Raw genomic sequence first — 16,861 nt, forward strand, 5'->3', positions numbered from 1 at the left:
AGTCTTCCGGTTTGGAAAAATACATACCGGAAGTCTTTTTGCAAGTGTTCCGGTGCGAGGGGTGTGAAAGTGTAATTTTTGGAATTTTCAACTGAATGGTAAAAATGAAATGGTAAATTGGTTAAAACCAATTAAGGATAAAATGGGAATTTTTAAATTTTTATAGGGGTATGAGATTAATTGTAGGGGTACAAGGTAAAATTTTCTTTTTTTTATATTTATGTTTGAAACTGTTTTTAAATTTTGAAAATTTTATAATTAGAAATCAAATCAAATTTTAGTTTTCAAAAATTTTGAAACTTAAATAAAAAATTAATTTAATAAAAAATTAATTTTAACTTTTAAAATTTTAAAACAAATTAGAAAACCACCTTATACAGAGCCTAATAAATTTCAACAAAGATTTTTTTGATTCAAGATTTTCTCAAATATATAAATATTATATGTAAAATAAATATTTTTCAAGTGTTATCTTTTCACTCTTACATTCATTAGTAGAAAACAATTTTAAATCTTCAAAGTAACCATATAAAGGCAATATCCATATCTTTCGGAAATGTTATAATGATACAAATGCTTATTCCTCATTTAAAATTGAAAACCCAAAACCCTATTTCTTTCCTTCAAACCCCTTTTCTTTCTTTAGCACACCCTCTTTACTCTTCACACCCCTCCGTCATCACCTTCCTCCTATTGTTTCTTTCTCGCTCCACCTTCCATTGTTGCTGTGTGAACATGGATATAGAGACGAGACGGATTCAATTACAGTTCAATCAAACTCAGAAGCTCCGTCTGCAAAAGGCTATGGAATCTCTATCTTCTAATGTGAATTTCGATGCTTCAGTCACCATAGCCGATTCCATTCCTGTCAACTTTGAAGAAGGAGTACTCAAAGGACACGGAACTGCTGACCTAGACGGTGAAGTCGTTTCCACTCTCTGCGGCACTGTGGAGCGTGTTAACAAACTCGTTTATGTGCGTCCTTTGAGCTCAAGGTAAGTTTTCTTCTTAACTTGTTCATTTTTAATATTTTTTTTTAATTTTTATGTTTTAGTTTATTAATGGAATGTTGTGACTCAATCTTAGGTACAAACCTGAGGTTGGTGACATCGTTATAGGGCGCGTTGTTGAGGTACACTTTTATAATTTCCACTTCTAATTTATGTATTTGCTTTTACAAGTTTTTCGTTGCCATCGACTTATTGTTTGTTGTTGTTGTTGTTGTTGTTGTTGTTGTGTAGGTTGCTCAAAAGCATTGGAGATTGGATATCAATTGCAGTAAAAATGCTTATTTGATGATTTCTGCTATGAATGTGCTTGATGGTGTACAGGTATTATGCAATTCCCTTTATGGAGAAGATATCTTGTTTTCTGTTCTAGCTTGCACAGTTTATATTTTTTCTGAAATTTTGGAGACTTCTTTGAGGAAAATTAGTGTCTTTTCAATTAATGTTTAAGAAACTTGGATAAATTGATAGAATGGATTATGGGAGTTATCGATTAGTGGTCACTGTTTTGTCATATTGTTGCCATCAGGTCTGTCTTTGTGCAATGCAGACTATCTCAAAATTGCCACGGTTAAACTTTGGTTAAATAGGACTCAATATTTGCCACATTTGAACCGTGACTAACCTATTTATATAGGGCCTCCAAAATATTAAGACGACCCTAGTTGCCATAGCATCACGTTGTTGTTGAGTGAAACAATGGATGAACGAGAGGTGGATATGTTTTTAGTCGTTTATCATGATGAGTTTGTCATTTCAATTTTTTTTTTCATTTGTGGTGAATTGATCTTAGAATAATTTGCAATTGTTAGATGATGGGATCAATGCCTTGGGACAGATATGGGAAGTTCTTAGTCGTAGGAGAAAGTTCCCCAGTGTTGATGTTGATATGCTTTTTCTGTCGAAACTGTCTGATATCTTGGTTGAACTGCAAGTATTATTAATGACCTGAATTGTGTGTTTGCTCTGTTCCATTATTTGATTTGATGGTCATCAATTTCTCTCTTCATGAAGTTATGTAAACTGATTTGAGGTGCTTGCGTAAAGAAACCATAATTCTTGAAGAAATAATATTTCAAGTTTAAATTTGTCACTCAAAATTGTTCTTTTCGTTGCTAGAGGCGAAGGACGTCAGGAGATGAGTTGAATATGCAATGTATTTTTGCGGAGGATGATTACATTTGTGTAAGTTGGATTCTATCTTGTATGTTATAATTTACTTACTTTTTATGAAAGAAAACAACAGCTGACTAGTGTTCTATATGATGAACATGTTCACAGGCTGAAGTTCGTGATTTTACGCATGGTGACATACACCTTCAAACAAGAAGTCAAAAACATGGAAAGGTTACTCTTGAAAACCTTGTAAACTATATTTCCATTATTGACACTCTTTAGTCTTTTCCTAGTGTTACTGATGGCTTTCAACTGTTTTGCAGCTTACTAGTGGTCAGTTGCTTACAGTCGCACCGTATTTAGTGAAGAGACAAAAACAACATTTCCATCATCTGGATCAATATGGTATTGATTTAATAATCGGCTGTAATGGGTTCATATGGGTTGGGGAACATGTTGGAGTCAGAGATGACATGGTTGAAGACCAAGTTAACCGATCTGAGCCAAACGTTTCAGTTCCGAATAAAAGTTCAGCGAGTCTTGAAGAACAAGAGAAAAACTATACGCCACTGGAGACTAGAAAATACATATGCCGGGCTGCAAATGCTGTAAGAGTATTGTCCACTCTAGGGTTCATCATAACATTGGAAAGTATCAAGGGTGTTATCGATCTAAGTGTTTCGGCTAATCTTGATATAAACGACATGCTTGGTTCTGAGTTCTGTGTCATGGTTGCTGAAAAAGAGGCAGAGAGGAGAAACTCAGATAAAGGGAAGGTTTTGATATAAAGTCTTATGTCTGTCCATCCGTTGGATTCATAAAAAAAATCCCATGAATAAGTTACATGAAAAATAAAATAAAGATTTAATTTCCAAATACTTTTCTAAAAATGTGTTTAGCATATAGTTTGATATATTCTTTGGAAAATGAATAGTGATATATTTTTCTCAAAACAAATCATGTGAAATTTTGTAGGAATTATTCTCATAGGAGTAAAACCATGGAATTACTAAAGTTACGGAAGTTCTTTCATTCTATGGAACTTTTATTTTTGTGAATAACTTTTTTAAACCTTGTAACAAACATAGAAATAATTATTTTTTACTCATGTATTTTCGAAAATATAATTTCCAGAACTGTCTCAAATTTTTTTTACAGATCTTGTGTAAGTTAGTCAAAATTAAATAATATCCGAAAAATTAAATATAGGGAAATCATACTATTTCATCTCTAAGTTATCAGCAAGACATAAAAATACTCACTGATATTTCATTTATACCTTGTCTAGAGAAATCCACATGTGAAAAATTCAAATAATTTTTAAGAAATAAATAATTTAAAGTAATAAAAAATATGTCAAAAGCATATTCAGAAGGAAAAAAACTACTATACAGAGAAGTTAGATTTATCATTAAATTGTAACTTCCAAAAAACTTAAACAAATATAAAAACTATAACAACACAACTTAAGAATGAGACTGGAATAATAAAAAAATCAACCGAAAATTCCTTTACTTAAAATCATAATTTTCCTACAAAAGAATTATTCAAGAAAAAAAAACCTCAATTATACTAAAAAAAAAGAGAGAAATCTCTAAAATGTAGTTGGTTTTTATTTTCTCAACGGTTATTATTCTTTTAAATATAGCTTAAAGAAACCAATTTTAAAAAGAAAGATAATTTTTAGAGTAAATCAAAATTACATAAATAGATTAGAAAGATATATTTACAAATAAAATTCATAAATAAATATCAATAGTTAGTTTCGAGTGGTGATTGGCGTTGAAAGGATAAGTTCAATTTTCCATGACTAGGCATGGCAACGGGGCGGGTCGGGGACGGTTTTTACCTCCCACAAACCCAAATCCGAATCCCAAAACAATCTCTGTTCCCCGCCCCAAATTCAAACGGGGATGGAGAATCAAAACCCAAACCCGTCCCAAACGGGTTCGGGTATCCCCACCTCGCCACCATTCATTTAATGAAATCAATTTTTTTAATAGAAATATTTATTTTTTCCAAACTAAAATTACATTACAAATAATAAAATAAAACAATCTAAAAAAATTTCATTCATATATTTTAAATAATAAATTTAAATTAAAACTTTAACCACATATTTAATATTCTAAATTATCAAATAATAATAATAATATACATAATAAAATAAACGAGGCGTGTTCGGGGTGGGTACTAGTGTCCCCATTATCCGACCCATCCCCATATTTTATAATCGGGGAAAATTCAAACCCGAACTCAGTTAAAGCGGATTTTCCCCGTCAACTTCGGGGCGAGTTCGGGTGGGTACCCACTGATATGGGTTATATTGCCATGCCTATCCATGACTATAATTGAAAGACGAAACAAAATTGAAAATTACTATGAAGTATGCACGAGACAATAAATAATATAAATAAAAACTTTAAAAATTAAAATAATATAAACAATATTCCATAAATGAAATGCTGAAAAGAGAAGAAGGGGTAAGAGAAACTGAAGTTAAAATTACATTGCATAATGCTAATCTACACACTTGAGAGAGATTCATTTTTCATAAGTAACATTGCAATTAAATAAATCAGCGTACAATGATTTTTTTGGATTTTTTTTTCAAAATAATCATTTTTTTCAATTTTTTTTTCAAAATAATCAATTATTCAAAAAAAATACAAAAATAACCGAGTTTGGTAGAGGATGCGTCAGATGAATTGGCGCATCCCTAATACTTGAAGAGGAGGCGCCAATAACATTGACGCATGCATTGGGCTCCTCATGAGGAGGCGCCAATGCTAGTGGCGCCTACATTGGGCCTCATGAGGAGGCGACAATGCTAATGGCGCCTAGGTGCATTTGGTTGGTGTATGCGTCAATTCATCTGTCGCATACACCCCCTCCTATATTTTTTTATTTTTAATTTTTTTAATTATTAATATTTAATTTTTATTATTTAATAATTAAGAAATAGTAATGAAAATAAATCAATTAATTGAAGATGTAATAATTGGTTACATTGGATGACAATAAACTAATGACCGACCCGATTATAACGTCCCCCGGTTCCACATCCCGGTGCGTTAGTTTGTCTCCAAGGTCTCCCACGATTTTCTTGAGGTGTTTGTGGTCTTTGTGTGCTGACCTGATCGAGCGATGGCTGGTTGGAAGGTCCGACGGAAATTCCAGCGGTATTTGACAGATGTGTCATCATTTGCTCCTAATATCCGGAGGGGCTCTGACCAACGGCGCTTCCGTAATGGAGTTCGGTGCCCATGTCATCGTAGTTGGGGTTAGGTGAATTGGGGACGGTATAATTGCTCAAATTGGGCCATTGAGTCGTTTTGGAAACGAAGCAATGGTTCCTAGGGCGTAGTATAGTTACACAATGGTTGGGTGTTATGTTGATGGGATGTTTGGATGGTCATTGGTGGGGGGCTACGATGAAGTGACCCATATGAATTATCTGGGCTGTAGACGGTTGTGATTGCGGGCTTTGATTCTTGGTTTTGTGTTTGGGTGAGTGGTATGAACGGGTTGCGACGTTGGATGGTTGGTTGTTGTGTGGTTGGCATGAACGGGTTGCGATGTTGGGTGTTTGGTTCTTGTGTGTATGTGGTTGGTTGATGTTGTGTTGTTAGTTGTTGGGTTGTATGGCCTCCAGACAAACTGTAAAACAATACGAAACGATTAAATGGAAAATAATTTGAGAAGTATTTTTAAATTAAAATATAGTTGGGTAGGATTATTACATCGTCATGTCCTATGTGGTCCAATAGATTTCGATAGACTACAATAGCGTGTTTCAGACACCTGTTGTAGTTCATTCCCCTTACTAACCACCTAAGATAAAAAAGAAGTGAAAAATATTATTTACTGTTAATTATAATATTAAATATAATTAACTAAATGGTGAATGGTAAAGTGTTAGATTTATTTGGTTGCAAACGGGAACACGAATGGGCGCTCATTTATCGGGGCGAGCGACAACATTCTTGACCACCCCCAAGCTTGAAACAAATACGCACATGAAAAAAAAGTACATGTATTCTTTTTTGCAGTTCTACACATTGCACTATATAGATGGGCCAACATAGTTGAACCCCAATTATAAGTGTTTACCTTATTAATGTTGCGTAATAAAGGTAAATACATTATATTTACAGAATTACATGTACTTTTTGGAAACAAAAAATTACCAAATAAAATCATAATATAACACCGAGCTTTTATTATTTTCTCATACTCGGTTGAATCGTCGGACAATACTATACTGACATAATATTGTTTTAGGTATTTTAAATTTATACCTTGCCCCCTTGCTTGACCGGATGTGTCTCCCTCAGTTTCGTCGTCTAACAAAGGGGCACCCAATAATTCATTGCAGATATTGTTGTCTTGGTTAACTCGACCAATCACTTCCTTTCCGTCTATACAAAGACCCAACAACATGTACACGTCCTCAAGTGTGACGGTACACTCACCGATCGGAAGGTGAAATGTGTGGATCTCGGGTCTCCACCTCTCCAACAAAGCCAGAATGAACTTGTAGTCCACCGAGTACGAAACAATGTTGAGTAGATTTCCAAATTCACATCCTCTAATATATGGTTCTATTAAAGGATCATGGGGTACATATTCATGTACACGGCATCTAAACCGCTTCGGATCCTAATAACAAAAAAGTAAGAAAATACAATTAGAAGAAGAAATACATACTCAACAAACACACATCTATAAGAAGTAAGAAAAACATAGAAAGTAAAAAGAGAGAGCTAACAAATGTATAAGACTAAAAGCATAAAAAGTAAAAAGAGAGAGATAACATACAAATGCCGAGATATTCTCGAGTGTTCTTCTGTGTTCATCGCCATAGTCAACAAAGACATGATTTGATTTTGCAAAGCTTGAGTGTGGTAGAGGAAACAAGTGTGGTAGAAGAATATAATTGAGTATTGATGAAGATGATTTGATATTGTTGATACGAGAGGCTATTTATAGATGAATGAGTGAGTAGGTTTGCAACCTAAAATGAATGTGATTGGTTGCATGAAATGGCAAGAGAAGACAAGGGAATGACAAACTTCAGAAAGTATGTGAGAGAAAGCATGTGAGGAATCTCTTCTACGTGCATGTGAAGAAACCACATGTAAGGGAAGAGACGCCATTCCTCTTGGCGCCTACATGTGATTCTTCACATGCAAGGAAGAGGCGCCCTTCCTCTTGGCGCCTTAGTGTGGGGCAATGGGAAGGGGCGCCCTTCCAAGTGGCGCCTAAGACCAAGTTTTGTGAAGAGGCGCCTAACCCTTTGGCGCCCCAGTTACTTTATGACGCCTAGGGAATGGGCGCCTAGGTGGGAATCTTAGGGCTCAGGGTTCAGAGATTCTTTGATTCCCTATGTGTGTTCTTGTCACTCTTTTCTCTGCATGGTTGATTCTCTCTAGTGCATGCATGATCAAGTTTGTACAGACAATGACCAACTTATCAATGCAACGACCAAGTTAGCAATGACCAAGCTATTTATGCTATGCAGATGAACAACTTAGTAATACATTCAATTCCATTAAAGCTATCTACATATTTAATATTTCAACAAAATGTCTTCCACAAAAAAAATGTCTTCCACACAACTTCCCAAATACCAGTTGGCTCTAAATAATATGCTCCTGGGACAATTGTCAAGATGGAAACATTACCCACCTATACATCAGATGGTACGTGTGCTGTTGGAAATAGAATATTTCAGCGTCTATTCTGGGCGTATCAACCATGTATCATAGTTTTTTCTTTCTGTAAACCAATTATACAAATTGATGGTACATGATTGTACGAAAAATACAAAGGAACGTTACTGATGGCAGTGGCACAAGATGGGAACATCAATATTTTTCCAATCGCCTTTGCCCTAGTTGAAGGGGAGACTGCTGAGGGATGAAGTTTTTTTCAAAGAAGTCTCCGATTGCATGTTGCACCTCAGCCTAACTTGTGTGTGATCTCCGACAGACACCTCTCAATCATCAGTGCATATAATAACATTGACAACGGCTGGAAAAATCCTCCTTCGACGCATGTGTTATGTATTAGACATATTGCTCAGAATTTCATGCGGGAAATCAAAGATAAGATGTTGCGGAAGAAGGTTGTCAATGCAGGTTACGCATTATCAGAACCTTCTTTCAAACACTACCGCGAGGAAATAAGATTGTCAAACGAAGATGCGGTACAGTGGATCGATAGTATTCCGTTGGAGAAGTGGACTAGGGCATACAACAACGGCATTGGGGCCACATGACAACAAATCTTGTGGAATCAATGAACTCTGTCTTCAAAGGCATCCATAACCTACCAATAACCGCTTTGGTGCAGGCTACATATTTCAGGCTAGGGGCGTTGTTTGAAACCAGACGCTCCAAATGGAGTTCAGTGTTGCAATCTGGACAATTGTTCAGTGATGCTTCAATGAAATTCATCTGACATGAAGCTGCCAAAGCAAACACACACGTGGTTACGGTATATGACCGAACTAAAGGTTGGTTTAGTGTTTCCGAGTCCATGGATCACAATGAGGGCATACCGGTGGGACAGTACAAAGTCGAACTAGATAGAGGTTGGTGCGACTGCGGAAAGTTCCAAGCCTTTCGTACCCTCTGCTCCCATGTCATTGCGGCATGCTCAAAGGTTCGAAGGGATCCATCCTACTTGCTATCTGAAGTTTACAAAGTCGCCAGCCTTTCAAATGTTTATAAAATTAGTTTTTCCGTAGTGGCAAAAGAGGATTATTGGCCAGAATATCAGGGGGACATCGTTTGACACAACGAAGTTATGAGAAGAAAGAAAAATGGTCGCCCAAACAGCACCCGAATTCGAACCGAAATGGATACGGCGAACAAAATGGTTAGACTATGTAGTTTATGCCGTCAACCAGGTCACAATCGTAATAACTGTCCTAGTGTTGGAACGAGTACAACCAGATAAATTTACATGTACCTCTATTGCAATATATGAAAAACTAAATTTATTTCATATTAGACGTCTATGACGAAAGTACCATTACATAAACAGTAACACATATAATTATAACAAATACAATACAAGAACTATGCAATTAGAACCATCAAAACAATTTTGAACATGTAATGCATCATCCTACGAGCGTCTTGATCAGTCTTAATATCCACCCATTCACGCACTTCTCATTGTTGGTTGAACGTGGACACAAGCCATTGTATTCTTCTAATCCGTTCACCCTCTCCAATTTCTCCCTCTAACCAACTGTACAACGTCCGATTAAGACGTTCAAATGTATCTGTGTTCCAAAGTCGAACCTGTATCGGAGCCGCAACGGTAGAAAATATTACATCATCATTTCGTTTCTGAATGTATGCAGACATTATTGAAACAGAGAGAATTGAAATTGATGGTGGTTAAACTAGACAATTTATGGTATTAAGAGATGAGTTTGAGTGAAAAATATTGCATCCAAGGAGTTGTATTTATAGAGACGGAACATCAATTGTACAGAACATGTGGGCGCTTAAGGGATTGGCGCCCACATGACCATGACATGCAGGTGCCAGATGAATGGGCGCCCACACAACCAAATGCACCTAGCCTCCAGGAGCATTGGCGCCTCCTCATGAGGCCCAATGCAGGTGCCGCTAACATTGACGCCTCCTCATGAGGCCCAATGTAGGCGCCACTAGCATTGGCGCCTCCTCATGAGGAGCCTAATGCATGCACCAATTCTATTGGCGCCTCCTCTTAAAGCATTGGAGATGCGCCAATTCATCTGGCGCATCCTCTACCAAACTCGGTTATTTTGATAATTTTTGTAAATAATTCATTATTTTGGATTTTTTTTTGAAAAAAATGGTTATTTAAAAAAAACACTTTTTATCACACGTTCATTCTCAATATTATTGTCCCACATTCATTCTCAATATTATAACATTTGCTTGAGAATTCATTAACCCATAATCATTAGCAAAAGTAAAATCCATTTCATAGTAAAAATTAGGGAATTAAAATTAAGAAGCCTATATTGGAACAAACAACTATAAAATTGGTGAAACAACGGCGAAATAATTTTGGATAAAGAGAGTGAAAGAGGAGAATTGAGAAAGAGAGAGAGAGAATTGAGGGTGAGAAGTTATGATTTCATTAGCTTGAGTGGGAGTGCACCCTAAACACTTATATATAAGATACAAAACAATTGAGACTTTAAATGATCAAGTACAATAGTAGAAAATACAAAAAAAACTCGGGTATGTAACCATGAGATTGATGTTGTACCAAACATAAAAATGTATCTAGCTGTAGACTTTCGATCATCTTTATCTCCACACTAGTTAGAATCGGTAAAACCGAACGAATTGCATTTTCTGCTCGTATCCGCTGTGGGAAAGAGAATTCCACAATCAACAAATTTTTTGACATAACATAGGATCCTCTTGACTGCTGCCAAGTGAAACACCTTCGGTCTCACCATGAATCGCCTCACAATATCGACACTAAATACCAAGTCCGATTGCGTATTGCACAAGTAACGCAAGGATCCAATCAACCTCCTATATTGAGTTGGATCAACATCTTGCTCATCATCATTCTTAGACAACTGGACACTTGGTTTAGCTGGAGAAATGACATTGTAATGCCCCATTTCACACTTTTTCAATATCTCAAGAGCATATCTCCTTTGGTGCACGAGCAGTCCCACATTGGACTTATGGAACTCAATGCCAAGTAAGTAAGTCATGAGACCAAGGTATGTCATCTCAAATTCTTTCATAAATTCACTCTTGAACTTTGAAACGCACTCCCCGTTGCTGTCCGTGATCAATAAATCATCTACATATAGACAAAGGATGATTACTCCTTCACTCGCATCCGTCTTCACATATACTCCATGCTCTGATACACATTTCTTGAAGCCAATATCCTTTAGGAAACTATCAATTCTTTTATTCCAAGCTCTTGGAGCTTGCTTCAAACCATATAGAGCTTTCTTCAACTTGTAGAATTTTATCTCTTGGTCTTTTACAAAATCAGGGGGCTCTCCTACATATACCTCCTCTTCAAGTGGTTCATTCGAAAACGCGGATTTGACATTCATTTGATGGATAGGCCAATTGTGATTATTTGCAATACCAATTAAATTTTTAATTTAAATATAATGAAATAATTAATTGAATATAAAAATATTAACTATTAAATTAAATTAAATTTTAAAACTGTAATTTGTAATAAATAAAAAAAACTTACTCAAAACCCATCTTTAAAAAAATATAATAAAATATTCATTAGAAAGTAGGAATAAAGTATTAAAGATTTCACAATATAAACAACAATTGCGCCCAACAGTTTTTATTCTATTGAAATTTTATATTCATTTTAGTTCTCACAGTTTTTATTCTATTGAAATTTTATAGATTGTACAATGTTAGTCAAAGATCATTATTGCTACAAACACACTTAGTCTTCTGTATGTTTAGAAATGTACAGAAAATAAAAATGATTTTCCTGTGCTAGTTAGTTCATTTCATAATTTAATAATTTTATCTACTTATTATGTCCTTTCTCATCAACGTGTTCTTTTCATGGCTCCATAGATGTGGCCACAGTTCATCAATCCTTTGCTTTCGAATTCTGCCAGCAACCGCCTTCGAATATTGTCTCAAGATTCCATTGACAGCTTTAAGGTAGTTGCTTGAGTCATGGTCTCTTAGAATTGTGCCTTCTGATCCATATGCTGTTGGATCACTCAGTGTTTCAATAGGGTGTGGTTGATTGAGAAATGTGCTCACAACTCTTGAAGAGTATCCGCAAATAGTACTATCGAGCTCATAGAACGCGCTTTCGGAAGGAAGTAAGGGATGCGGAGGCGATGTCTTCTCGTCCGGTTGGAGAATCAATATTTTTCCTAGTGGTGAGTACAATAGCTTCTGAAAAACATCAAAAGAAAGTATGTGAAAACATCAACTTACTAGCTAAATGATGTAGCGATAGAACAATGATGCTTACGTTTTTCGTCAGACACGGATGTGACCGAAAACTGCGGTTTAAGCGCTTAAGGACGACAGCTACATGATCAGGATAGTTACAAGAGAAGGCCCTTGGAACAATATCTCTATGCATCATGACACAGTGGATCTGGCTTTCGTCCACGCCTAGTTCGTCGATTAGTTTTTGGCCTCCGCAGAATACAAACGGCGAGCCAAACGTCACTACTGGTTTAAGAGCTGAGGGACTGACAACTTTCCTAGACAATAGCATCAAATGAACCAAAAGAGAGAGACTTCCCCCGAGAGAATGTCCGGTGAACTGAAGCTTTGCGCGATCACCGTGTCTTTTCAAATGGTCCATTATTTCCGGCATGAATTGCTCGTATATTCCTTTTGCAGCTTCGTATATTCCTCTATGAACTAGTACATCTGTGTTCTGTAAGAGAATATATCATAAGTACTATTCATTTTGCACCATAACAATGAATTGTTCTTGGTTCATACCTCGAATTTCGTTGGCTCAAAGAAGAGATTTGCTTGCCATGATGCTAAGGAATCGGAACCCTGCAACACGAATCGAAACAAAATCATTTGTCGAATTTCGTGATTATATAGCTTGATGGTAGAACGAAAGACCAAATATTAGTTAAGGAATTACCTGAATTACAAAGCATCTAGTGTAGTTACTAAAATCGTCACAAACAAACCATTCACAAGGTGAAGAATGAAGCGACTGAAGATTCTTCGCTGCTTCGTGCCTTTCCCTATCTCCCGCTGCAACCACAGAAGTCACCGTTGACGCTGTTATATAAGCTGCAACCTCCGATTTATAGTCTCGCGAAATGCCTTCTTCTTCTTCCTGTTCTGCAGAATCCTCTCTTCTATTCGAATCTTCATTATCACTTTGCTGTGACTTGGCAGCAAGGGTCAAGAGATTCTTAGCTCGCAGTTGGACATAGGACGCGGCCGAGGCAGCAATGTCATAAGCAAGCCGAATTTGAGGCTTCTGTTCGTTATCATTTCCTTTCTCTAAGCTGTCTCGAGAGACTACCGAGTCATCTATAGGAACACGCTGTAAGTCCTGATTAAGTTTCGCTTTTAGCTTCGCCACAGCAGCTTTCTTCTCTAAAGAAGATGTAACAAACTGAAGACTATAGTGTCTCCTCAACTCCTGAGCCTGCAAACCGATTCGAAAGAAAAGTTTTTATGTTCATGTTTCTCTTTCGATTCATTTATGGAAATGGAATATAAATACCATTGGCGCTTACCTTGATTTGAGGTATTTCATAAGCCATGTTACAAAGAAAAGCTAGCTGAGAGTAAAGTTTGGTATCAAACCATGGCACTTGAACAAGAAATTTCGAGAACGATTCGCGATCATACGTCACTTCTTTCCCATCTTCTTCTTCGTCGTCATAATCAACCATACAAACACCATCATCATCATCATCACACTCAAATTCGCCCGATGTATTATCATCGCGCATCATATCCATATCCACGCTTTCTTTCGGTAACCTATTTCTCCAATGTTTCTTAATCTCCAAAAGCCTCTCTATCCAATTAGCTCTATCCACTCTCTCTTCATTACAACTCTCCACCATGTTTTCCTCAGTAACCATATCCTTCTCCCTTTGTTTATCAAATAACAACGAGCGAAGCGAATTCGGGAGAACAGAACCTGAAAACTTAAACGGCGAAGTTCCAGTTCCCATTGATCCGCTATCCTTAAGCTTCGGTTGAACCGACGCACCATGTACACGGCTGAATGAGCAACATAGATAGTTGTCAGAATAAGATCTATGCATAATGGAACGTTTACACATGTCTACGCTGGATCGCGACCGGCGAAGACCGTTCTTCGCTTTCGTAATGTCGTTAGTCGCAGACGTTGTTGGAGATGTAGCCATGCCAACTGCTGTATAAGCCATAGCTTATTATAATCTGTAAGTAACAAAATTATGAAACCTCAAAACTTAACATTGTTGAGTGTTTCTTGTTTTGTTTTGGTTCATGAAACAAACCAAACATATGAACATGGTTTTTATATGAAAAATTACAAAAACTATGCAGTTAGTTTCTTGGTATTAACGATAGGTTTCTTAAAGATGTTAAAAACATGTTATAGTTAAACTAATTTACTCATCAATGAACGAAACTTGTACTACTATATATTATAAAACAAAAACATCATTGTAAATAGGTTCAAGACCACACTTGTGGCTAAACTTTGACGATTGAAACCATTTTTTCGGATCAAACATTAACTTGGATTTAGAAAGTGATTAGAGAAAAACAAGCAAAGTTCGTTGAATTCTATAATTGTGAATAAGAATAGGGAGAAATTAAAAATGTCACATTCTTTGTTCTTTCATTAATTTAGTAGTTAGTAAAGGTTACGTCTAAATTGTCTATTATTTTTCTTGGAATTGTCGCATATTTAAGAGATCTAACTTTAAACCGATATGTTAGGAAGGAAAATTCAGAAGACTAGTAGTAGTATTAAATTCTACCAAATAATACTATCAAAAATATGTAAACAAAAAACAAAAATAAGGACGTTGGAATTTCCAATATATTCTTTTGAGAGTACAAGGTCTACTTAAATTTAATAAAAATAAATTATTTTTTGTACTAAAATAATTATAGAATATTTTTATAAACTCCTATCGAAATTCAAATATCAATATTATTAAATCGAATATTTTGATTCCGATTCAAATTTAAAATCTGTTTGAATAAATTTTTAATAACTACGTTATTTCATCTATATAAAAAAATTAAAATTATTTTTAAAAAATGATCATATGGGACAAAAACATTATGTCATTCTAAAAGTTTCGTATTTAGAAAGTTTGTCAAACGTGAGGGCTAAAAATATTTTGTTAGATAATTTTGTCAAATTATTCATAAAACAAGATAATCGTATTAAACTAGCAAGTTAAGTATGTTTTAACACCTTTGGAAACATTAGCTCAAATTATTTAGAAAAAAAGGACATCTCCAAATCAATGAAAAATATATGTTTCTTATTTTGACGAATATTTTATTTATATTTCTAAGATAGAAATCCCGTTTAAGAAATAAAAATAATTTATGCAATCTTATCCACAAGTGTTTATCTTTTATATAAAGATACATCTCTAGAAACATTAGTTCAAATTGTTTAGAAAAAAAAGGACATCTCTAAATCATTGCAAAATAAAAAATAATAACAATAATAATATCAATTAATGACTTTAGAACATTGTTTAAAGAGTAAAAAATATAACATTTATTATTTTGACAAATATTATATTTTTTCGTTTATTGACGAGTGTTTATTTTGATTAAAAAAATTATGTTATAAGAAATAAGTTGTTTATTCAAAAATTAATACTATGTTCTAAATCATCAAAATACAATTTTTTAATTTTTTTATTAATATTTATTTATTTATTGTATTTCAACTTATTTAATTATTTGTTTTTTTATGATAACTAAGCTAAGCTAGTTATGTAAAAGAAAGAGAAAATAATACTTTTGTTAAAATGTATTTATTATATATTAATATTTGCAATAAATATAAAGTAAAATCCTACTCTCTGTCCTAAAATAAATGTCATATTTGACATTTTCACACAAATTAAAAAAATATAACAAATAAAAAAGAGAGAATAAAGATTTTATTAAAGTATCATTAATAATTATTGATGTATTCAAATTAGTATTGGTGTAAAGTGAGAAAACAATAACTTAAAAGTATTAATTAGAGGATATAATAAAAAAATAAAAATGAAAATTCTATTGATAAAATAAAGTGATAAATATTTTTTTTAGATGCGACAATTATTTTTTAGAATATTATATAGAAATGATGAAACTAATACTATTTATTAAAATGTATAAATAAACAAAATTAAAATGAATCAGTATACCTACAATTTAATTTTTAAATTAAAAGAGTTATGGCTAACAACGCATATTTAATAAATAAAACTGCATTACTTATTAAAAATCATAAATAACCCTTATTTTAGAAAGTGTCTTGGATAATAGTAATAAATAAAGTACTCTTAGTAAGTTGAACATGAAACCTATGTTCATATACATTACATATGAATTAAATCTACAGAAACCAAAAACCCAGTTAGTTTTATTTTAATTATAAAAATAAAACAACTTGGTTCATAGATTATACTTCCTCATTTAAAAAAAAAGTTATACTAAATTATAATTTTTTTTATAATATTAATTCATTATTAATATTTTTCTTCGATAATATAAGAATGAATTAAATCAAACTCAATCTAAGATGATATCAGAGTGAAGGATTCGAGTCACGCAATATTAGGTGGATTAAGAAAAACTCAATTTCCACTTTACTTAAAGATAAAGTTTAAAAAGAATTTATATAAGAGTATTACAAGTATTAGTTTAAGAGGATAGTTAGATTTAAGCTTTATTACTAGAAAGATTATTAGAGTTACTTATAAGTGATTTGAGTCTATTAAAGTTTGTTAGAACTCAACCAATTTTAACTAACTCTATATATAGTTATTCTATTATTGTGTAACAAGCTAAGCTTTGGTTCAATGAAGAAAAGTCATCAAATCTATCTAACACTTATAATATGATAATAATCATCTTTGATCCTTCCTTCCTCTAGCCTATTCGCTTTATCTCCTTTCTCTATTCTTGCATCTTGAAGTTCATCAATGGCAAAAAGTGATGGCAAAAATTGATGAATCCTCACCATTGATCAAG

At 34.2% G+C, this 16,861-nt stretch overlaps 2 protein-coding genes across 4 annotated transcripts in view; one reads left to right on the top strand and one right to left on the bottom strand.

The window, feature by feature from the left end:
* The first annotated feature begins 563 nt into the window (after positions 1-563).
* Positions 564-3,001, top strand: LOC127132128 (exosome complex component RRP4 homolog). The gene is made up of 6 exons (XM_051060999.1): positions 564-995; positions 1,087-1,132; positions 1,242-1,331; positions 2,127-2,192; positions 2,289-2,354; positions 2,447-3,001. The coding sequence occupies exons 1-6, from the start codon at positions 565-567 to the stop codon at positions 2,909-2,911; spliced, it is 1,164 nt and encodes a 387-aa protein (XP_050916956.1). The 5' UTR covers position 564; the 3' UTR covers positions 2,912-3,001.
* Positions 3,002-11,453: 8,452 nt separating this feature from the next.
* Positions 11,454-16,861, bottom strand: part of LOC127132129 (phospholipase A1 PLIP1, chloroplastic) — a 34,793-nt gene continuing 29,385 nt past the window's right edge. The window contains exons 2-6 of one of the 3 annotated variants that reach the window (XM_051061002.1): positions 13,384-13,879; positions 12,774-13,292; positions 12,620-12,679; positions 12,135-12,551; positions 11,454-12,055 (exon numbers count right to left, since the gene is read on the bottom strand). In XM_051061002.1, the coding sequence (XP_050916959.1) occupies positions 11,669-12,055; positions 12,135-12,551; positions 12,620-12,679; positions 12,774-13,292; positions 13,384-13,830 (1,830 nt within the window). In that variant the 5' untranslated portion in view covers positions 13,831-13,879 and the 3' untranslated portion in view covers positions 11,454-11,668. Of the gene's footprint in view, positions 12,056-12,134; positions 12,552-12,619; positions 12,680-12,773; positions 13,293-13,383; positions 14,478-16,861 lie in introns of those variants that run through there. The other 2 variants (XM_051061000.1, XM_051061001.1) reach the window with 2 other exon arrangements.

This window comes from Lathyrus oleraceus, chromosome 3 (assembly GCF_024323335.1).
Source record: "Lathyrus oleraceus cultivar Zhongwan6 chromosome 3, CAAS_Psat_ZW6_1.0, whole genome shotgun sequence".
In the NCBI taxonomy this organism is placed as follows: domain Eukaryota; kingdom Viridiplantae; phylum Streptophyta; class Magnoliopsida; order Fabales; family Fabaceae; genus Lathyrus; species Lathyrus oleraceus.